The sequence below is a fragment of the Microplitis mediator genome, chromosome 9, assembly GCF_029852145.1.
Source record: "Microplitis mediator isolate UGA2020A chromosome 9, iyMicMedi2.1, whole genome shotgun sequence".
NCBI classification, from domain to species: domain Eukaryota; kingdom Metazoa; phylum Arthropoda; class Insecta; order Hymenoptera; family Braconidae; genus Microplitis; species Microplitis mediator.
The window spans coordinates 421,070-446,540 of NC_079977.1; the positions used below are offsets into that span (position 1 = coordinate 421,070).

The following is a 25,471-nucleotide window of genomic DNA, read 5'->3' on the forward strand; positions in this document are numbered from 1 at the left end:
ATATAAGCTTCGAAAATCAATAAATCGGGTTTAAAATTAATAATATTTATTATTCAACATGTTCTACATTCATGAGTGATAATGATAATAAATATATACAGATATATATACCCAGTAGATGACAATATTGTATTGTATTTCAATCATGCAATTCCATCTTCAATAAATCTATCTCAAGCAGATTTATTTCCTCCATAATTCAATCTTGTCTCGCCTCTCCAATTTAATAATATATTAAAACTAAATATTTAAATAATTTATACCAACTAAAACTACTGACGTAAATAAATATATCCTTAAAATAAATATAAAAACAAGGTAAAATTTTAAATAAATAAAATAAAATGAAATCCAAGGAATGATAAATGCCGAAATAAAAATAAATAAAAAATACGGAAGAAGAAAAATATTTTTTTGGCTCGAGTTACCAACCAGTAAAAAATTCTATACCGATAAGAAAATTCAAATGGATAGAGAATAGATAGTCTATCTAAATAATAATAATAATAATAACAATAGTTAAATAATAGTAAAAAATTTAAATATATAAAAAATAAATAAAAATGAAAATCAGAATGAAAATAAAAACCGACAAAACCTTGGCTGCGTATTATCGTATTCCACTTATCACAGTAGTCTATACAATATCTGCTAATAGCTCAATAAAAATTCAAAAGAATCCATTCGCCTATAAAATATATATATGTGTATTTTAATTTGATACAATAATAATTTATTTTTATTTCCTCGGATAGTTTAATTTATAAATATATACTCCAATTACTTAAGTTTAATGCAATGACGTATATATTTAATTTATTTTTATTTATATCTAATAGGATACTTTTATAGCTCAATAAATTATGGTCGAATGAATTTTTTTCTAACGTAATTGTTTTATAGGCACATGTGTTCAGCGTATAGATATTTATTATTATAATTATTATCATATTTAAATATAAATACATATAGTTTTTTATGTGCGCAAGGTGATGGGTATGGACGCTTTATATTGTTATAACACTAGCAGGTATAATAGTAAACCTGTTCGATACGAATTAACGAGTCAAGCATCTTACAATACACACGTCTATTTAATTTAACGTGACTTAGAAGCCTCTTAGCAATAAATCCCGTACAAGAAGAAACCCTCTATTGCTGCGGATATAAATACATTTATATATGTTTTTATTTTTCATTTGTTCAAGTTAAGTAAAAAGCAGGTGAAAAATTATTTTTTAGTTCGATCAATCGGGTGAAAATAATATCGAGATTTAGTTTTCAATTTTTATTTCGAAATGTGAATCGGAACGTTGAGTTTTTTTTTTATTATACAGTAGGACCTCGTTATAAAACTATTAGTTACGATACCTGGTTTATAAAAAAGACAGCAAATTGTCTTATAACGAGGTCCGACAGTATATACAGGAAACGAGGATTTTCTTGAGACAAGAAATCTTTTTTTTTGTGTAGAAATTTTATTGCTGATATTTTTAAAAGTATAATATTAAACCATTATTTTATCAATTTAATTGATTTCAAATTTATTCAATAAAAAATTTTATACTAGAAAATTTCGGAGTGAATTTGGAGTAGACGCGGAGTGAATTTCACTTTAAAGGGAAGTTTTGAAAAATATTAATTATAAAAAACTGCAAAGTAAAACCGTAATAATTCCCTAGCAGACCTGATTTACCGTAAATTTAAGGCATTTTTACCGTAAATATACCGTAGAATACCGTAAAATTCGAGTAGATTTACCGTAAATTACGGTAAACCCACCGTAATTTACGGTAAATCGGTACTTTACGGTGGATTACCGTAAATTACGGCGGGTATACCGTAAATTTACCGTCGAATACGATAAATCTACCGTAAAAAATTCGGGTGGATTACCGAATTACCGTAATTTACGGTGGATTACCGTATTTCCGTATTTTACGGTAAATCCACCGTAAATTACGTAAAATCCACCGTAAATTACGGTAAAACCACTGTAAATTACGGTATATTCACCGTAATTTACGGTAAATCAGTATTTTACGGTGGGTTTACCGTAATTTACCGTAATTTGGGTCCGTTAAGAAAAGGAGGAATTATTTTTTTTCAAATTCCATACTTCCAAATAACGGAGTGAATTTGAATTTAAATGAAGTTCATATTCACCCCTGATTTTTTCAGAGTAATGTCGATAATAAAAAGTTTGTGGTAATCACACCCTTGGTATCTTTTAAAAAAATTTATTTGTTTTGAAGGTAAAATTTAATTACATCTGTTATTTAAATATAAATGATTAATGACATATGAATTTGATTTTAAAAATTTTTTAATTGCCGCCTAATTTATGTTAAAAAGTTTAAAAAAGTCCAGCTTAATGCAACTGTGATTGTTAAATTGAATTACATGAATATTTATTTAAACAGAAATACAATAATTCATTTACATCGTTAGAAATTTAATAAGTCATACATTTTTAAAATATCAATTTAATTTATCAGTCGGGCAAAGTAGACATCTTAATAAATTAGCGTCAATTTCATATTAATTTTCTAATTTTATTTAAAAATTATTTACAATTGAAATCTCTAATTTTTTTACAGTCCATTTTACCCCAAATCATATTTCTCTCTAATGAAAAGTTTTTTAAAATAAAAATTAAAAATTTTCCGTAATAAAAAAAATTTATCGTCAATTTAAATAAATTTCAATGAAAATTTTATTAAAAATTTTTTTTTGTGTATTATCTACATGAATAATGTCACAATGAGTATAAAAAGTTACCGGGGTAACCACAGTGATATATACATATATGTACATATATATAGTTTGAAAACAAATATATATATACATATATATTTTTATTTGTTCTCAGTAGTTTTGTTTCCTTTTTTTACGAGCATCCACAGCCGGTGAATTGATCAAACAGTTGCAGATTTAGATGCGCCCTCGACGTGCGTCACGTATAGTCCAAGAGTTGCAATAGGTACGCGAAAAGAGATGGATGTATAACGCGGTGGCGAAGGTAAACTCGCGGATGAAAGGCTAAGAGTGAAAGAGAAAGTAAATCGTGTATATATTCTACTACAGGCACCCTTAGAGAGAGAGTAAAAAGATGAAGATAGAGAGGAAGAGAAAGAGAAAGAGGGAGGGGGTTTAAAAAAAAAAAAAAAAAAAAAAAATTAAATAAGCTCTGCACGGAAGAAATGCCACGCTCTGGCTCTGCAGAGAGTAACGGATCGAACGCGTGCGTCTGTTCTTGTATTATTCTGTCTCTCTTTCTCTTTGCACGTGTCGCGGTAATAATAGCAACGATACGTGCATTCAGAGACGCTAAGGATACATGTGTGCTACGTGCTAGTATTTTAAAATCCTGCTTTTGTTATTGTATATTTTTGTTTGTTTATTTATTTTTAGTTTTGCTTTCCCAGTGGAAAATAAAAAAAAATTTTTTAAATAAATTATTCAGGGAAACTTCTTTTGATGTACGAAGCATGAATTCGGTAATTGAGATAATTGATGACATGTCCGCAGGGACATGAAAAAAATTTTCGTGTATTTTACTATTCAATTTGATATTTTTTTTATCTGTGTAAATGATACTGTTTATAGGATATAAAATGGAATAATTGACAATTAGCGACACTCGAGTAAATATTTCTAACTCAATTGCGTAATTGAACTGTTAGTTAACGAATTAACTCCAATCTCCCGATGGGTCGGCTCTGACGTCATATGCATTAATATAATACTCTGTTAGCATGCTGAGAGACTCTTTAATTATAATATATGTTGATGTATACGTTCTTTTTATATTTTTTTTTAATTAAATTATAAATTAGTAATGTTTATTTTTATATTTTATTTTGATGAACGATTACACGTAAAAAAAAATCATATATAATCATATGTGATACATTTATGTCATATATGTGGCCGAATTCCACATATGGCCAGATATGCTACATATAGGATCTATATAAATATCATATATGCTTATGTACAAAGTATATATTCATATAATTAATATATTAATCATATACGAAGCATATATGAGCCGTATACGAATATATTTCATATATGGCCATTTATGAAAATTGGCCATAAAGCTAAATATATATGATCCATATATAAGTCATATGTGTGGCTGAATTGTATATGTCGCGATGTATGATCAATATATGCATCATATATGTTTATATACACATCATAAATGTTTATATATAAAGTATATATGATTCATTTTTCACGAGTAGGGGAGGGTGGGGCAGAGCGGCTCCCCTAAGCCAATTATTACTTTTTGTGTCTTTCAACCATACACTGTAAAAAGAGCGGTGTTAAAAATGGACTCATTTTAACTCCGCCCGGTGTTAAAATAAAATTACACCGGTGTTAAAAATACCGGTGTTAAATCGGGGTAACCGGTGTAAAAGCGGAGTAAAATCGGTGTAAAAGCGGGGTAACCGGTGTAAAAACGGAGTAATATCGGTGTAAAAGCAGGATAAACTGCGTGCGCTTGGATTATTAACTTTGAAGATTATAAAACACAAAAAATATCAGTTCTTTATGAAAATTAATAAAGAATATAATTTATTAACAAGTATAGTGATCGAGTAAGTAAAAATATTCACAAAGTAAAATATTTTAACACTGGTAAAGAATATCTACACCGGCGGCGGCGTTATTTTAACACCGGTCTAGAATATTTACACCAGTGGCGGCGTTATTTTCACACCGCTTTCGGGGGTAAATTTAACACCGATAATTTTAACACCTACACCGTTTGGACTTACTCCGGTGATTTTTTACAGTGTAAGATCACTTTACTTTTGTCCTATTTCGAACAAATTTATGGACATTTTGCCAAAATTCTGAAAAAAAAAAAAATTTTTTTTTGTGGGGCAGAGCGGCCCCCCTCCAAAAAATGATAAAATTTTTTTTTTTTTTTTTAAATTGTTTTCATCATTAAGAATGTATTTCTTTCTCTTGACAGCTATTTTTGGTTTTATATTACTCGAAAAAAATTTTTTAAGGTGTAATAAATCGTTCACTCTCGATTATCTTAATTACTAATTGTTATTTAATAAAAAAAAAAACAATTCTATAGTTTTACTTTATTTCAAAAATTTATCAACTAAAAAAAAAAATTTTATTTTTATAAATTTTTAGTGACTAAATTTGGCTCTTACATAGAGAAACGGCCGAAAAATATGAAAAAATAATTTTTTCTGAAGTTTCGGCTGGTTCATTTTGCCCCAGGTGTTATGCGTAGGGCTAGAAATGTGGAATTATAATCATTTTTTTTCAATTTGACGATAAAAATATGAAAAAATCACTTTTTCAAAATTTTGGGCTTGTTCATTTTGCCCCTAATGTCATGCGTAGGGGTAAAAATGCGCAAATATATCGGATTTATAGTAATTAGCCAAAAAAAAAAAAATTTTTTTTTTGATCAAAATTTCAGGGGGGCCGCTCTGCCCCACCCTCTCCTATATTCATTGTGTTTTTTTTTATTAAATTAATTATAGACAGAGGGTAATGGAAAAAAATATTGAGTAAAAAAAACAAAGAGGCCTGTGTTAAAAAGTTATTTAATTAAATTTATTAATATGAAGATTAGTTAATTTAATTTTCTCGGTGCTATCCACGTATTTATTTTCTTATTCCAACAAAGTCTTATGACATCCTAACAGATTTTAAAATAATTAATTAAAATTTATTATTAAAAAGCTATTACGTTAATGTCCCAATTATTGACATTGTCCGTAGCATATTTGCTTCGATTATTGACATACCTTCGTCCCAATTATTTACGCCCCTACAACGCGCTACTGTACTAAATTTTGAATAAATATTCAACATTTCCACTTGCTGAAAATTATTATTTTTAACAATAAATTCAAAAGTACTCGATCGTTAATTTTTTACGTCTCTTTCTTTGTTCGGACTCTAAATATTATTGATAAATTTTATTAATAAAAAAAAAAAAGACAAAAATGAATCCCAAGAATTTATTCAAAAGCGCAGTATTAATTCAAGAAAAATTATTATTATCGAATCGCGACGTGAACTTGGCATCATTTCTAACTTTAATCTCTGATGATAAAAACGATAATGTCATAACACATAAAAACTACTTTCATGTTGTTTGTTCACCTGAATTATTTAAATAATTAAACATTCAATTCAATTTAATCAACTAAAACTCTTTACAAAATTAATCGCAGCCATCAATAATCAATAATTAATAAGTCAAAAAAAATTTCAATCACACGCCCGCCATTTGTTCGCCAATGACTTATTACTAAAAATTTAAAAAACTTTTTCTTCCAGCTTTAAAATTTCTTCATTATTATTATCATTTCATCCTTTTCACTCTTTTGATCTCTTAACGCTCATGTTTCAATAACCTCGTAAAGTTTTCCATCGACAAAAGTTTCCTCGAGCCATAACCAACACTCGACTGACACCAGAGTTACAAGATTCCCTTCTGTTAAATTTATCGTCCGATAGTTATATATATACGTAATACTATTCCACCCTCTACCCTCTCCCCTCTAGCCCCTTCCTTTTCCTCTTCCTCTTTTCTTCTTCCCATTTCCTCTTTAACACACTGAGCTACACAATACTCTACCCCGGATACTTTACCAAATGTATAATCTTGGACCCAAAACTCGAAAACATCCAAGTCTCGATCGAGTCAGATCCTCTGCATAGTTTGATGTAACCTCAGATTGATCATCAGCATCATGATGATCGACATTGTCACCTAGACAAACTTCAAACAAGCCCTGGAGGTTAAATCGTTCCGTTTAAACCCTTCGGCCCTCTCTATTCCGTTACCAAACTTACTCGGTATCATTTCTACTCTAGTCTGCCAACAGTTTCCATTCTCCCCCATACCCAGTTCGAGTTATATGTAACAGTTTATGCTGTAGCTTCTGTTACCGCTGTTATACTGTAACCAATGAACGGAAACACACCACGCGGAAAATGTCCAAGACAATGTCACCGGGTAAACTAGTTACCGCAAGCTCTACTGACGAGCCAGTTGCTTTTCCAAAATGTATACTCTCCAGTACCAGCACCAGCACCAGCACATATATAATATTAAGCGTCACTGCAAACTGGGTCAGAGTTAAAATCAAAAGGCAGACAGTCAGTCAGTCAGTGAGAGAGGAAGAGACAGAGAGAAGAGTTAACATAACCGACGAAGAAAGACGTCTGTATGTTAAAGAGAGAAAGATGACATGGAAAGCTTTGAATCGTATTCAAGTTGAGAAGCCAAATAGTCAAACGCTCAACTCTGTTCTACTCTGGTTTGCTCGCTCTACTCGTATACATTTAAACCTAGAGTATAGAGCATAGAGCATAGAGCAGACTTGCCGAGCGATGGAATTTCAACAGGATAACCAGCTTTTCACTTTAACCGCGTTTCCATATATGTTATATATGTATATATAGACTGTTGTTTGAGCATCATTTTACACGTTTCACATGGAAATTTATATGTATGTACGTCTCGTTTAGAGAGAGAGTAAATATTTATCATGTGTATTTTGTACTAATTTTATTTAAATTATTGCTTCCTCTATTTGGATTATCGGCGTCTATTATTTTATTATGAATTATTTGTTTGATTCCGATGTTTCAGTGGACGTGACATTGTTTTACGATAACTATTATCATGATTTGTATTGATAGTCGAGGTGGTTATCGTCAGAACAAATATTATTTTTCATAGATTCCATAGAAATCGGAGTGTTGTATTTTTCGATACTTTTCAACGATTTTGTTAGAATTTCAAATCCAGTGTATTTTTAGTGTAGATTTAAAATTTTCACTCAAAATCGTTTTCTTAATCGAAGAAATCTAAACGCAAGGCCGAAAAATGACTCTTTAAAAGTAAATTAGTGAAAAACCACTAATTACTTGTGAATATTCACTAATCTAAATTGTCCAAAGTATACGACTATGAATTAGTAACTATTCACTTTTTGAATTAGTAAAAAAAACAACATACAGAATTAGTGAAAATTTCACTGATTGAATTAGTCAAAAATGTACTAATTCACTTGTTGACGAGGATTTATTTGGAAAAATATTGTATCGTTGCTAATAATATTGTATCAAAATATTATTATTAGTATGATTATTATTTGTAACTGATTATAAAATTTTTTTAGCAACTTGATCGACTAAATTAACAATTAAAATTACTTTCATACGGTAAATATTTATATCATAATTATAACTCATAACCTGAATCTATTGTCAATGATGGTTTTGATTCAGGTTCGGTAAAAAAAGTTGGAGTAAAAATATAAAGCTATTAAAAAATAACAAGATGTATTATTTAGCAACTAAATTAGGTTTTATTTAATTAACTTACTTTAATTAATACTGTTCAGTTGTATTTAAAAATTATCGTAATTAATTTTGCCCTGAATTTGATAATTCAACGATAGAATAAAAAGTCCTAAAGCGAGGCGCCACTAGTAATCATTGTAGAATCCGGGGAATCACTAATGAATTAGTGAATCTAATTCAAAATCACTAATTTTGTAGTGAATTTTAAGATCACTATTTCAATTAGTGAAATTTTCACTTATTTAGTTTTAGAGAGGATGTATCTGAAGATCGAAACGTTTTTCACGCAACAAAAATGAAAATAATTCATGAAATTTCTGTTTAAAGGCGAATTTAGGGGTAGTTGGGGGCGGCCTGTTATTTTCGGGTGACGTGCGAAACATTTCCGAAATTAAGATCCATTAGATTTTTTACATTTCATTTCTTTTTCTTATTTTCGTTTCACGAAAAACGTTCTGATCTTCAGGTACACGAAAAATGACCGACTCAATTTATTGGTCAACTTTAGGCCTCTTTAAATAAAATTCTATGATTTCGGCCAAATTTAGTCTTCCTGACCCTCTTTCGGCGTTTTTCCATCCAATTTTCGGCTTCTTCCAATAAAATTTTACATCAGAATGATTTCGGCCAAATTTAGTCTTTTCGGCCAAATATTTTTACCCGAAGAATATAATAAATTTAATTGACTTACTAATTGAGAAAAATGTAATATTTTTATAAAAGCTATTGTTCTTTTCAAGTGCAGGGGTTCAAAATTTCATTTTTGAGAAACCTGCCTTTAATTTCGGCTACCGGATTAGTATAGATGGCAATTTCTCATGAGGAAAATAGGAAATATAGAAGTAATAATAAATTTCTAGCGTCTGTTCATTTTACCTCTCGGGCGATAGATTAAATGGATTGTCAATAAAAAAATTGAGTCATGAAGAAAGATAACTTTATTTTTAGATTTTTTTTTTTTTATTAAGACAGCTATCTCTATAAGGATAAAAAATATAAAGATAAAGATAAGTTAGTTACACTAGTGGTTTTCCAAAGCGCATATATTGTAGATTATAAAATTTTTGTAAAGCAGAGGGCATTATTTTTTTATGGATCGTTAGTGAGTTATGATTTTTATAAAAGTAAAAAATATAATTTTTTTTCATGTGAGATTTTATAAAGTGGGAAACGGTGGAAATGTTTTACGCGAGATAATAAAATTCTGACGAGATGTTTAGATATAACTATTATTTTATGACAGGTAGAAATACAATTTGTTATTTCATAAATGTGAGCAACGTGCAGGTTTTTTTATATATTTATATTTTTTAAAAACCCTATTGTCATATATATACTTATATATTTATGTGTAAATATGAGGATTATGATTTGATATTATACTTTTAAGTTGACCGGTTAATTTTATCGTGACTGCGCTAAATGATATTGAGAGAGTGCGAGAGAGAGGGGGCGGGTTGAGGCTGATGGTAAATGTAATTTGATAAATTTTGAAATAAGTGGAAATGTAATTGTTGGACGCGCTCGATTTAATTAACAATGTTACGCAACTGTAGTTGTATTATCCGTAATATTATTTGATGCTCGGTATTATTAAAACGGATTATTCATTTAAATGTTTATGCCACGTCATTTATTTATTTAACAGTAAATCGATTATTCATTTTTATTTTCATTTCAATTTTTTTATTTTTTTATTTACTATTTTTTTAATTTTATTAACTGCTAATTATTATTCACACAGCAATTTAATTTATTTATTAGCAAATAAATTACATAACGCGTGTTTAGTATTTAATATTTATTATTTAAATGATTAATTAACAATTTTATTTAAATAATTATTTTGTTACCAACAAAATCTTGACTTTTAAATATTTTTAAAAATAATTATTTTCTTTAACAAGATTTTTTTTTTCTCAATCAAACAAAAGCTTTTTTGCTCCAGTGATTTATCGGCATCCGTTCTATGAGTAATCGCAAGTGCATTTTTTTGTTTGCAAAACTCCTCAATCGTCCGCGTCCGTGTTAGAATATCTCATATATTATTTATCAAATACAATTAAACGACAGTTGCCTCGCATAAAAAAAAAATAGAACGACGATAATTAATTATCTGCTGACTGCTAATTAAAACACTTATCATTACTTACCACCTACCAATGCTCCATAAATTCAAATAAAATTCAAATATATAATAACCGAATCTCCTTAGAGCTGCAACTAAAATTCTTCTTATTTTCTATAAATTTTTATCAGGCCTTTAAATTCGTAAATTTTCAACTTCTGTATCGTAATCAAAAGAATCACGTGGTACCAAGATAAAATGCATCAATTGATCAAGGGGTCTTCATTTATATTTATTACGTATCTTGACAGGATTTATTCTCAAGGGAAATGGCAAACGTTTCCTCTCTCATTTCCTCATTTTTTTTTCCTCCTCCCTCTCTACTATTTTTTATTTTATTTTTAACTTCTGAACTTGGTTTCTCTTCCTCAATTTCTTATTTCCTCTATCGGGACACGACGCGGCAGATGAGGGAACGAGAGGTCTCTGTTCAACTCGTTAAATCGTCTAAAATCTAACGTATACTTTATCCAAGGGTGCGGTTTTTAAATGACGATTTAAACTCTACACCAAAGAAAGATTCAATCCTTTCAGATCCATGGATCGGGTTTTCGAGTAAAGATTTACTGTACAAACAACTTTTATGATCTAGATCGAGGCATGTGTTCACTATTACTTCTATTTCCAATACTCTAATACATCAGACCGATCAATAGACTGATAATCACATTCGGTACTCGTTAATATTAATTATTACTCAATATTTTAACCGCGACATCTGTTAGCGAAAAGTAACCAGGACGCCAATTGTGGTAATTATAATAAAAAATGCTATGCATACAATACAATCAAGTGTGCACGCAATCTATCCGTATACAGTATTTAGTTCTTGGTGATAATTTCCTACAGGATATAAAACTATATAAATTAATGTCACTTATATTCATAAAACCAAAAAATTTTTTAAATAATTTCTGGTACAAGTGACGACCGACGTCATTTTCTTACATTACCCCATTCTACTCTAAAAAGGAAAAAATTTTTTCTTGCCTCAAGAAAATTTAAGTTTTCAATCCATACTCCAAAAAATTTCTTGAGGCAAGAAATCTTTTTTTTTTTGTGCAGACTAAAAAAGATAATTTTTGGTAAAATTGATCCCAACCGCCATTTCGTTACGGTAAAAATTTTAGCCCGTTCTGCTCCATAAATATAAAAATATATATGTAAGTATTTATTTTTGTACATATATGAGCTATATATATACATATATTATAGTCAGTATTGGGTTGAATCATCGACGACGTCGACATGAGGATTACTCCTGGGACGACAGAATACATGAATAAATTGGTAGCACATCCTGCACCGAATAACTATGTATCACGTGTCATATTCATACTACTCGCCGTTACATACTCACCCACCACTTGTAGACTACACTATATATCCATATACATTAGGGGTAGTGTAGAGTAGACTAAAAGTATGTTATGAAGTGGCAGCAGAGGCAGAGCACAGGCAAGAGTTAAGAATAAAGTAAGGGGTAGAACGGAGGTAGACTAGCAGAGAAGAGAAGAGAAGAGAAGAGAAGAGAAGCGAAAACTCAACAACTATAATATCCTACTTATCCAACTCGCGTGCGACCCGACCGTTCGCGACAAACTCAACACCAGAGTGCCTCTTTATTTATCCTCAATACCTAAACATCATACTTATTATTTGTTACACCCCATTATTATGATAAATGAAATTACCTTTATATTCATATCAATTCCATTTATTCCATGTCGATATAAATTCTCTTGTTCTGGTTACTGTGCCGACATTAATTACGAATTATCTTATTAATTACAGTTATTTTATTTTTTATTTAAATAATATCTACACGGAAAGAAAATTATGGGAAGTTTTCCTATGCATTATGGGAATGGTTCCCATAATATTATAGAAAGTATTCCTATAAATTATAGGAACCATTCCGATAATTATAGGAACCGCTCCCATAATTTATGACCGTAATTCCTATGATGGTATAGGAAAAAATTTCACAAAATTATGGGAACCGCTGCCATAATTTTCTCTCCGTGTAGAATCGCTGAAATTGAAACAACGATTAAGCGGAAAATAGACTGACTCAATTTATCGGCCTGTTTATGGAGAACGATATAATTTCAGTCTTTTCTTCTGCCTCTTTCAATAAAATTCGGTGATTTCGGCCAATTTTAGCATTTTCGGCCCTTTTCCGACTTCATTCAATGAAATTCTCTATTTTCGGCGTGATTTCAGTTAAATTAAGCTTTTGCGGCCTTTTTTCGGTCTTGTCCAATAAATTCATATGGTTTCCGCATGCTTTCAGCCAAATTGAGCTTTTTTGGCCAAATATTAACCCAGGATGTGTAAATAATTCGAATTTCTGAGAAATTTTCTTTTCAAAGTGGTTTATTATTTTTAAAATTTTTTTCCATGGCGCCAAATTCAAATTGCCCTCATTCAAATAATTATTTACTTTTTTTGATACCTAGTGATTTGGTAAATTTATTTATAAAAAGCTTAGGGAAGTATAAATGCAGTGCTGAGAAACTCTCAGTCCCTTTATAGTTCCGCTAGATTCTATAAAGCCACTTTAAAGATAAAATCGTGACTCTGGCAAGGGTCATGTAATTCCCTTGATATTTCCTGGATTGTCGTACCGGCATCAGAGCACATCCTCGTGTTTTACCAAATTATGTTAGAACTATGCAAAGCTATGAATATTTGATAAATTAAATTACATTCATAATTTATATGTTTATGCATCCCCTGATTTTTTTTCCACTTCAAAATTCACTACCGAATTTCAAAATTTTCGAATACAGGCTTTCAAATTTTTATTATCGAAAATCAATGCTCATTAACTCCGTAAGTAATTTCATTAAATTTGATTGATCTGTAATTTATGCACCAAATAATTACTAATAATAAATTATTAAACTAGATCACCCCCCACTTCTTTACGAGCTTCAATAATTATTTGAACCTCATTAATATAAAAAAAAAGCCGTAAACGTTTTATATTTTTTAGCGGGAGTAATTCAAAATATTAATTATAAAGTTAATAAAACATTTTAGTGGCATGAGTAATTAGGGCAGAGGTATGCCAATAATTGGGTCATACGTGTACAGAATGTCAATAATTTGGACATTAAAAATTTATAGTTTACTCCAAAAGTAAAAAAAATCTATACAGTTTTAAAATTTTGATTTTCGAGTTTTTGGAGCTCGTAAAATTTACTTATTATTTTATAGGGGAGGGAGGGGCAAAAGGGGGTACTTAAGAAAATACCAAGTATTCGAGGACTTAAATACGCTAAATCTTTTTTTTTTTAATGATATTCAAAGTAAATAAAAGAAATTTTCAGTTACCGTTGAAAAAAAAAAATTTTCATTTCTGCGGGCAAAGTGGGGTACCCCCAAAAAAAGAAAAAAAAAAATTTCTGGATTTTAAACGAATTTGATTAAGTTGAATTTTTTTGTAAGTAATTTACATGAAGAAAAATTATATTTTACATGTTTATTGGATACAAAAGAAGAAAAAAAATTTTTAATAATTTTTATCATAAAACAAACGTCATTAATATTTTTCAACTGACAATTGATTTTTGAAAAAGTTTACCAAAAAAAATTCAAAGTAACGCTTAATTATATTTACAGAAGTGATTTTTGAATCTTTAAAAACCATTTAAAATATTAAATTTTTTTTTATCAAATTTTGGGGGTACCCCCTTTTGCCCCCCTTCCCCTATTTATTAAAAAAAAAAATTTTAATTACAAATTTAATCCACTAGTTTATTTTCTATAAAAACTTTGAGTAGATTAAAATTTAGTCGTATTAATAAATATATTTATATCTATATAGTAGCGAGTACTAGGTCTGGGTCAATGATTTTTTGGCATGAGCTCTATCGCAAGATAGATAAAGATTATAAGAGAAAGATGGTTATAGTGGATAGAATGAGATGAAAAAAAATATGCTATGTTCAGATAGTTTTTGCTAGCAGAGGATTGACGTTTGGCGAAGAGATACGTGATTGCTCGTGGGGATTAGGATAAACGGTTGAAAGGCGCCTGGTAGTTGCTCACGAATTGGCAACGGGTTGTTGGACGTGTTACAAGACAGCAAAACCAGTAGCTGTTTAAAAGTGAGATAGCAGGTTTGCAAAAAAGCTCAGAGAAAAAGTGAGAAAATCACTCGCATGTACATCTCTACACTTTACACTGGCTACTGACGCCTACACTAGTTTAAATTACAATTCTCTGTGCGGTATTCGTATTTTTATATATATGTATATATACATCAGAGTATTACACTGTCGGTTTAAATGAATTCCACAAGCTGGCTGTCTTTCTCGTCTTGCTTCCCATTTTACGGTCGATCAGTTCACGAGATCGGCTCGATTACTCATCTCTCACAAATCTGGCCGCGAGAATATAACCTTGTTGACAGTTTGATTGACACGCAACATTTACTTTTATCAATATTTCATATGTAAACATATATGTATTTGTTTATATATTAATAGTTTTGCTTTTATTTTATTATTTACGATATCGATTTGTAAAACAGATAATAATAATCATTTTATGATTGATGTTATTGGAATTGACGTATTTTTTTTTTATTTAATTCCATAAATTTATATCAGACAATTTAATACTAAAATTAGTTATGTAATTATAGACTAAATTGAAAAATTTAAATAAACTTTTATTTGGTTCAATTTATCAACTTGACGTATGGAATTAGTTTTCAAAAAAAGGAGTTTGGGTCTAATTTCGAAAATTGGGTTTCCGTCGGGTGTAGATGTTTTGAGGTCCTAGGAAACTATTCTGACTATTTTCAGATGGAAGTTTGCGTGTGTGTGTTTTTTGAAAATATTTTTTTCAAATTTTTGTTGAATAATTCGTATACCGCTGACCAATTCATCTCGAAATTAAATCAAAGCAGTTCGATTTCGATATTTGCCTGAAAAATAATTTTATTTAAAGTGAACTAAAATTGGCCAAATTTCGACCATTTTTCGGCTGTATGTTCACTATCTGGGTTTTTTATCAGCCATTTTCCGGTCGAAAAAAATTTGATTACTTCTTTGCCTCGAAACTTTTTCCTCGGGACCGCACGTGAAAATCGGCCGATTCGTTCCAAAGATATCGTAGGATAAAAATGACTTTTCTTCAGCAAAGTGCTCAAAAATTTACCAACAATAAGTCGGTAAGTTTTGAAGTTCGCCTGCAGAGTCAACAGTTTTTCAGATTTTTTAATTAACTATCGATAAATTAAAAGACAGTCTCGTAAATAGTTTACAAAAAATCTGAAGAGAAAAATTTATTTCCTCAGGAATTAATTAAATTAAATAGAATAAAATTTAATTATTATTTTTTATTCAAACAAAACATTTAGATGAAAAATTTTATTGATGTTGTAAATGTTTAAATGGAATTCTGACTTTTGTTATTGCTGGTAATTAAATAAACGTGGAAATACAGTTGGCTGTCAACTGCCAAGAAATAGTGCGGCAGACTTAAGTCGTTGCGACTGGCACTTTACGATGCAAAAAGACAAAATTGTAGTAGTAGAGTAGTATAGTTGTATAGTAGTATAAATATATATATGAAACATAAGAATAAGAATAAGACGAAGACGAAGACGAAGACGTAGTAGTGGTTGTTGTAGTTTGAAGAATATAAGAAAAGCATACGCAGCTGTGGCCTCTTTGTTTAAATGTCTCATACACAGCTATATAACTCAACAACTATTTTAATCTCTAAGAAAATTTCTGGATAAGATGGCCTCGTCACTTTATATTTAATCCTCAACAAAAGATAGATATAAATATATCAACAAAATTCCCTGTCTTTGTTTGAAAAAATTTTATCCGACTTTTAATCATCATTACCGCCACCCCCCTCTCCCCCTTCCCTTTTTATTTTTTATATTATCCCGTACTTTAGCAATTTTTAATCTCGACTTTAACCCACAGACAATTCTTCGCTCAAATCGTTGCAATTGTAATATTTCCGTTCTACTCTATTTTATACCTCGAAAGATTTCTTTTGATGATTTATATCTATATATATATCGCGGGTGAGTTTTAAATACGTCAGGTAAAAGAACTAAACCGGAAATAATAAAAAAAAACGGTTTAAACTGACGAGGATTTTTTTTTAGATAAAGCTTAAGTCGTTGAATTTGAAAAGCAGGGATTTTTCTTACTCATTGAAACGTGTCAGTGGCGAATGAGAAATCTCGTTAAACCTCACCACAAGCATCACGAGGTATCATGATCTCCTAAGCTTGAAATTGGATCGATGTCAGTATATTTCCTACTCAATCCTCAATCCTCAATCCTCAGTAGTTCTAGTCGCACATCAGAAAACTTTTTAAATTCGCTTACTGATGAGGTCATGTCATCGTTTTATTTACTACCACCCATTTACCAAAATAAAAATAAAAATAGACAACATTTCTATTATTATACCTCTTTTCACTTTAATTACATTTTTTTTCTTTAGATAAAAATTATAATTTTTGCATGGTCATCACGAAAGTTCTCGTAATTAACGGAGTTGAGATAAGACTTTTAAAATAAATATATCGATCGAGTTCAAACACGAGTGCGATCGGTAAAGTAGATTCTAAATAACAGCCAAAAAAAAAAAAATCGAGATGTCGCGTGAAATTTTTTCCGTGACTTCCGGTAATTTTCGCTTCGTAACAAAGGAAAATAAAAAAACCCGCCCGAAATTGATGAAAATCCAGTTTTCTTCAGAAATACTGTCCACGAAAGCTATAAATGAAATTTTAGGAAGTAGTGAGGGTCAGAAAACGATTGAAATAATCAATGAATTTGCGTGGGTGAATTCTAACCTATTTCGTTATTTGATTGTTCCAGATGGAGAAGGTGGGAAATAAAAATAAACATTAATCAACAAGGTTTTGGTAAAGATCGGTGGAGTTTAATCAGTGCGTGACCCAGGGCAGTGGGAAAACAGGGGCATTTATTATTGGTATTGGACGGAAGGAAAGCACAGGCAACCGGACAATACAAAAGGATATGAGGCAAGTGGTGGTACTTGAGCCGGCTGGCAGTGTTCTGGTCATAAGGCAAACATCATTGGGTCCAAGTGCCGTGACGAGTGTTACGACAACAACCAACAATACTTCCATTGGTGGCTGCGTTACTGCTGCCAACCATCATCATCATCAGCATCACAATGCCCATGACAACCACCATACCGTTGTGTCCAACAATGTCACGACAGTATCCAATGACCAAAATCAAAATCGCATCGTCGTTGTTCGTTCATCTTCGGCTTCCTGTATGACCACTGTAAGTTGACCATTTCGTACTTAAATTAAATGACCCGAGGATTGTTTGCAGTAATTTATTTAATAATAACCAGTGCCTGTGCTCGAGTGGATAACATCCTTGTCCTCGAGCTCAAGTACTGGCCAGACAGGTTCGAATCCCATCGTGAACAAATTTATTATTTTTCACTTTATATAATGCATTGCCATTTGAGGTTCGTTCCAAATAGCCGTCAGACTGCCACCTGCCTGCGATCTTGATCACTAACACGTTGATTGCAAACAAGTATAGAAAAAAAAGAGATGAGGGAAGACTATAAGGGGGTAGGAATAGTAACACAAGAAAAGAAAAATGGCCAGGAGATACCCGATCAAAAAAATCCATATGGGACGACATGACGTTTTCCGATGAGTTTCCATTTAGGGATCCAGATACCCATGATTTTCTAGGTGACCGGTCAGAATATCCATCATAAAAATATCCAATGCAAAAATATCCATGAAAAATCTCCAATGCAATAATATCCATTGAAAAAATTATCCATAAATAAACATATCCAAATGAAAATAATCAATTCTCAAAAATATCCAAAATAGCAATTCTTGGAACTGTTTTTGCCATAATGATTATGGATCAAGGTTAAGGAACCCGGGAAAAAATGATCAGAACTGACCATGCCTGTTCATGTCTGGTCATATCTTTTCATGTCTGAAGCGTTAAATACGCTCAGGACTGATCATACAAAAATTTTTATTATTTGATATTTAGGCCATTTGGTTGCGAATAATAATTCTTTGCAAAAGTGGTTCATTGATATGAAAACAACAATTTATACATGGATATTTTTAATACCATTATTGTAAAAATATAGATTTTTTAATGAATATTTATATATGCAATAATGATAAAACAAATGTGTTGTAACTATTAGAAAATAGGGTATTTTTTTATTAATGGCCCATGAAATAGATATAGAACATGTTAATAATATGATATTTTTGATGGATTATTATAATTTAAATGTATTTAATGTATAATTACTGATAGTAAATCTTATAATTAGTGGATACCGATCGGCAAAGTGGTTATGGATATTTTTGAACACGGATTTATTTCAAGTGGTAATTATTACTTATGGATATTTTTCCATTGGATATTTTTCATGGTTATTTTTGCATTGGATATTCTGGCCTAGAACCGATTTCCTACATGGGTTCTTATATAAATCCATATACTCCTATATTAATTTCTATGGGTTCCTATGCAATTCTACATGGTTTTTTTTGATAGGGTAATCCGCAAAAGTTTAGAGTAATTCGCTAGAAATTTAGTGAAATATTTATCCAAGGCAATAAGACCCAAATTACTTGCAAATATAACCTATAAAAACTATGTAATGCGAATATGTAAAGTGTAAAAACCGTAGAAAACGGAAGTTATACTAAAAACATCACAAGATGAAGTGAGAAGGTCATTTTACCCCAATCCTGGTCATAATAACAATAATAACAACAATAAACCCCTTGTGTTCTTCTATATCATGAATGCCAGTGTTACATTTTATTATTCATGTCTTGGGGCCTGTGTGCTCTTACAAACACTTGGGTACCACGTTTGAGAATAATTTTATCTTTTTTTATTCGTAACTTCTTCTTGTCTTTTTTTAACTAAAGCAAAAAATATAAACGGCAGTTTTGATGCATAAATGAATTGTAAAGTAGTTAATTAAATAAAAAAAATTCGGGCCGGGCCGGTCGGGCTGGTGGTAAGTCGCGTGTAACTTGAGGATAGAAATTGTGATAGAAATTTTACTTAGTTGTTTTATTACTGCATACACTCGTCGGTTATTATTCAAATTTATTTCATTATCATTATTATAATTATTATTTTTACTATTATTATTGTTATTATCACTGTCATTAGTAATCACAATTATGCCAAATGTATGAGATATTTACGGGAATTATTTTTATATGGAAATTATTATTTAGCTCGCGTGCGGTCGTTAGAAAAATTATTATTTTAAATTAAATATTGTTAATTTGCATGACAAGTGTTTTTTACTCATTTCTGCCCAATTATGGTTGTTTAGGGTAATAAGCTTCCATATTTATATTTATATTTTTTTTTATTCACCAACAGAATTATTCCCGTCCCTTATTTACACAAAAGTATATTATATAAAAGCGAGGGAATATTCTAGAGTAACCTCCGAATGTTAATTTGTCTGTGTCAGGGGGAAAATGGAATTCTAGTCAACGGGAATCTTAATAACAATGGAAACATCGTTCTGAATGGAAACAGTGTAATAAATGCAACAAAATCATCGGATATTGGATCAAATGTTAAGTCGAGTGATCGTGGCGATCATCGAAAAGTTCTAGATACGGTTTCTGTTGGTGGTAATGGTGATGTCAATACGGGAAATCGACAAAAATCAACCAAAGAGATAACTATCCATGAACAGCAACAGCAAAAGTCACAGTCTCAACAGCAAACCCACCAGCTGGGAGCCACTGGTGGAGGTGGAACTGGAGCTGCCGGTGGTACTGACGGGAAAACCGATGGCGCGGATACCATTTCCGGTGAGTGCTTCTCAATATTCCGTTTTCCATGCGATAAAAGTCATCCATAAAAGTCGTTCTCACATCGTGTAGAGGGAAATGTAGTCTCTGGTACATCAGAAGTTAAATTGTCAGACTTCTAATGTGACAGATACACCTTTTTTATTCCATTATATATTTATACATATGAAATTTAGTTTTTTTTTCATTTTCGCGCCATTAGTAGTTTACTTAAAATTTCAATATTTTTATATCTCACTTTTATTATTCGTTTAGGAGAAACATTTTTTTTTTCAATTTCATTTTTCACTTGTATGCATGTCTACTTATTTTTTATGCTCATAAAGGGCACTCGTACATGCGATTTAAAGCTCCGCTGAATAATTTAAGAAAAGGTCATACCTGAAAATTTTAAAAAATGAACTATTCAATCATTTAGTTGATAAGTTCAAAAAAACTATTAGCAATATTCCCTGGTAGAGTCACTTTCAATTTCTAACCCCAGTTTTTAAATTCCGAAATTCTTCCGACGTCCTACAACTTTTCGAAAATATTTCCTAACCCTGGGCTTGTTGGTACTCATTTCAAAGGGCTTCCAACAGAGACCATAGAAAAAAAGAAAAAAAACCCATTCCTCAAATAGTTCTCAATAAAAATACCCAACTTATTTCCGAGGGAAACAAACGACTAAAAAAAAGAATAATAAAAATAACTCCTTTGATGTAAAAACACGTCAATTAATGAGTTTTTTAATTCAACTACTCGTAGGATTAAGTTGCTACGCCCTAGCTACTAATACCCTGGAGAAAAAAGGGGAAACCGGGGCTAGAAAAATGCGGTCTAGATGATATCTCGCGTAAGAATAGCTGGTTTATGTGGTTTGACTCACGCAGACTAGTCTCGACACTTTTATTCATGAAGAAAAAAAGCATTTGCACCTGGTGCAACACCGCACTCAACAGCATTGTTAGGTATAAAAAAAATATAAAATGTCGCTCGAGGGTGTGAGCAAAAGTCGATTGAGGTAAACCCGTCGCTGGATACACAAGCGACACAAATACCTTGTTCCCGGTACTCGCGGTTAAGGGGTTACGTTTTTTTAATTCTAAAAAGGTTCGAGGTGATGTAGTAAGCTGGTGTGTGGATTTACACCATCACGGGTTAGGAGATAGTCCAGGGTAGTCGGTTTATAGTGGATGGATACATAAGTTGTTAGACAGCCAGTGGTTTAGAGTGAACAGCTAGCTCATTGTCAGCAACGACTTGATTTGGTAAGGAGTTTGCGGTAGTTGGTAAAGGGCTTGGGAAATGTGGTTTACGTACACCTTAGTCTGGCCTTCAGAGTTGCTTTTATCAAACTGCTACAACTACTTTGACTGTTAGAACAACTACTACCACTAGAAGCGGAGGACTACTACGGTGACTACTACCAGTGTCTTGTGAAATTTAAGGGGTGAATTGCAATCCCCTTCCATTCCGCCCGGGAACTAGGTCATCCCGGCTTGAGAATTTATTATTATATTCGGGTCTGTTCGGCTCATTGAGTCTGTGCAAAAGTCTCGGCACGCGTCTACTCTCTATCCTATCCAACCCATTGTTGTCTCGTCTCTACTCTCTTTGTAGCAAACGAATCGGTCAAGTTCCATAGATGTTCTTTTCACTGCAGGCGGAAGGGCTTGGTCGAGAAGTTTTTATCGTTTTCCGTTTCTGGCAAACAACGCCAAGAATTCCTTAGATGGTTTTGAGAAAACGAGAGACAAACTGTATCTCCACATGTACAAATGTGTGTTAAGTCTCAAGTGTGTGTGTACCAGAGAGTTTAAAACCTCGGGGGCTTTAAGGGGTGATGGTTAAAGAGAAAACCAGAGGGTGATTCGTAGCTTAATACTATCCAACAGAAACTCTCTCTACCTTGTGCAATAAAAGTTCCGACGGTAGCCTCCACGATTATATCTACGGACAGTTTGTTTCGTCTCCAATTCCTAGATTCAACTGAATGATAAGCTTCTGTTGATGTCCCGTTCGCAATCCCCTTTCTCATGGCAAACATCCGCTTTTTATCTTCTTGCAAATTCTATTGTAATTTTTAAAAATTGGCTGAGGTTTCACGTTTTACAGATTCGCTATAAATTTTAACGTTAAATTATATGAGCCCATTTAATAACTAACGTATATATCCTCGCATATAGATTGTAGGTGCTCCTATATCAGACAGAATGCATAATCATACCCGCTATATTAAATGTTATTACTTATATCGTATACTTTTAATGCTCTGTACAGCCATATAAAATCCTATCCAATTAGATTACAATCTACATATAGCCATCCAGCTATATTTCACTATATTTGATCACATTTCGCGATAAATATGCTCATTAATGTCTGTGTACAGTTGAATATCATTAGATTTATACGCTTAAAAATTCATACATTCATTTTAGTCATTTTCAACAATATATGTGATGACGCGTCATATATTTATCAGAAATTCACATATATCTATATTATTATTACGCCTATATTGCATACCTTAAACGCGAAACGCAGAGCTCTACTATCAGCGTGAAAAACAAATCGGGATACATTGAGCTCGAATTATTTCCACTATATTAATATTGCACTTATATGGTAAAAAAATTGCACTAATGGTAAGAGCACTGACATAGTAATGATATTTTTTTATTAAGACTATCATTACCCGCATGAAAATACCATATATGGTAAATATTAGGGTGGCCCAAAAAAACCGACTATTTTTTTTGTTCAAGTCTCTAATGAAAATTTGTTGGTTTAAGATGTTTCAAGACGCCTCTCCAAAAATCAGCTCGATAAAAAATTTTTAAGAGGTCGCTCACGAATTTTGAAAATATCAAAAATGATCGAAATTAGGATTTTTTGTTCTAAATTTCTTCTTTCTCGTGGCAGCTATAGTTTATATTTATGAAATCATGACCACCCTGAAAATTTCAGCTCAAAATTAAAATATTTAAACGTCGCTCAAGAATTTTGAATGTTTCCGAGTGCTGTCTTTTGGACGTTTTCGAGCGACCCTTGAATATTAATAATAAACCTTCTCAATTTTTTTACCATCAATTTGTATCATAATGAATAAAAATACAACCCGAGAAATATAAATAATAAATTATTTACATACTTTTTTATTTTTTTAATTCAATTTTTGGGTTTTTTTGCTTATTCAAAACTTACCCAATTTTATTGTTTAAGACTGTCCTGTATATTTTCGGTTATGCAAAAGTTATATTTAAGTGAAATGACAGTAATTGAGTTATAAAAAAATACAAAAACTAATTCAAAGTATTAGTTACATATTATCAGTTAATGTTCAAAATTCTTGAGCGCCGTTTAAATATTTAAATATTGGGCTGAAATTTTCAGCATAGTCATAATTTTACAGATATAAAATATTGCTGCCACGAGGAAGAAAAAATTCAGAAACAAAAAATCCGAATTACAATCATTTCTGATATTTTCAAAATTCGTGAGCGACCTCTTGAAAATTTTTTATCAAGCTGATTTTTGGAGAGGCTTCTTAAAACATCTTAAACTAACAAATTTTCATTAGAGACTCGAAAAAAAAAATAGTCGGTTTTTTTGGGCCACCCTAATATATATATATGGAAAAATATATAATCAATATGAGACCATATAAGTGGCCAAAAACGATAGATATTTTCTTATATAGTTTATAAGTTAATACATGTATTATATATATTTACAATCATATATGTAAACTTATAAGTTAGCACATATATGTATTACATATATTGATAATTATATATGTAAATTTGTAAGCTAGCACGCATGAGCGTTCGAGGTGTGCACTTTTGGATATCGAAATACTTTTTTTATACATGACTTTAAATGGCAACTTGGTCATATAAATTTTGATTCTAGGTGATCTATAAGAGTTTATTGACATGCGGGCATATTCTATTGGATGTAAAGTTAAATTTAGGTCGTAGATAGTTTTAAATGACAATAATTGCGTGTCCAAATGGGAATGATCTATTCGAGTCATATAATATAATATATTGTCATATATGGGCAATTTATTATGCAAATAAAAGGTTAGATGTAATAATTTTAACTTTAGGAAGTTATCAAACTTTTTTTTGAATATAAAGTAGATAATAAAACCTAATTGATGGCATAAATAATGGCTGTATCTAGAAAAATTAATTACCAAGTTAATTATCTTGTTTTTTTTTTTTAAAATAAAATGAAATAATATTCTTTAATAATTATAACAAAGATGAGATATCGATTGTACTTAGAATGGGCTGGCCATTCAGAGACGTAATTAATGAGTCTTGTCTGTCGTCGTCGTCGTAGTCGACGACATAGTTGTAGTCGTCCTCGTTGCTCGACACGGAGCAGATAATAGTTGATGGCTTTTAATGGTTATTAAAATGAAAAAGAGGGTGTGGGTATGAGAGGCCAAGCGTTGTTGAATAACGTAAGCGGAGGTAAGCGGAAAAAGAGGAATAGCAAGAGCACAAAAAAAGAATAAAATATAAGGAAAAAAAATAATAGAGGAAATAATAATAATAATAATAATAATAATAACAAAAAAAAAGTTTAGAGGAGGACGAAGTAGTGAGTGAGCGAGTGAGTGAATAAAAAGAAAAGGAAAAAAAAAAAAATAAGAGAAACTAAGAATGGAAATACGAGGGTGATTAAAACTTAGCTCGAGTACCACTCGTCGTTCATACAAATGAGGAGTGATTTTTTCGCCAAGACTAGCCCGCTGGGAATTAAGATGTATCGGGGCGTTTAAATAAACTGTGTATATACCTAACGGCGAATGTAATTTAATTCCATCCATTTATACAACACAAGTTTCCACCTCTTATACACACGGGAGACTTGATTTTATACACATCAAGCGTCATTTGTAATTTTGATTCATGATACCCGATGGGACATTGAACTTTTTTAAACTTTTTCCCGGGCTTGTTTTATCATTCACATCACCCATCTGTTCCTGATAATGTTTAAACGGTCTGCTATCTGTACTCGTCGGTGTTCGCAATTAACATTTCAAATGAAAACAGACGACGTGTTTTACACGACTACCGGATGAAAGAAAAAGAAATCGGTGC

At 31.2% G+C, this 25,471-nt stretch overlaps 1 protein-coding gene across 5 annotated transcripts in view; it reads left to right on the forward strand.

Annotated features, from left to right (window-relative positions):
* LOC130674880 (calmodulin-binding transcription activator 2) overlaps positions 1-25,471 on the forward strand; it is a 65,203-nt gene that overhangs the window by 2,367 nt on the left and 37,365 nt on the right. For all 5 annotated transcript variants that reach the window (XM_057480322.1, XM_057480319.1, XM_057480324.1 and 2 more), the window contains exons 2-3: positions 17,365-17,802; positions 20,018-20,366. In XM_057480322.1, the coding sequence (XP_057336305.1) occupies positions 17,527-17,802; positions 20,018-20,366 (625 nt within the window). In that variant the 5' untranslated portion in view covers positions 17,365-17,526. The remainder of the gene's footprint in view (positions 1-17,364; positions 17,803-20,017; positions 20,367-25,471) is intronic.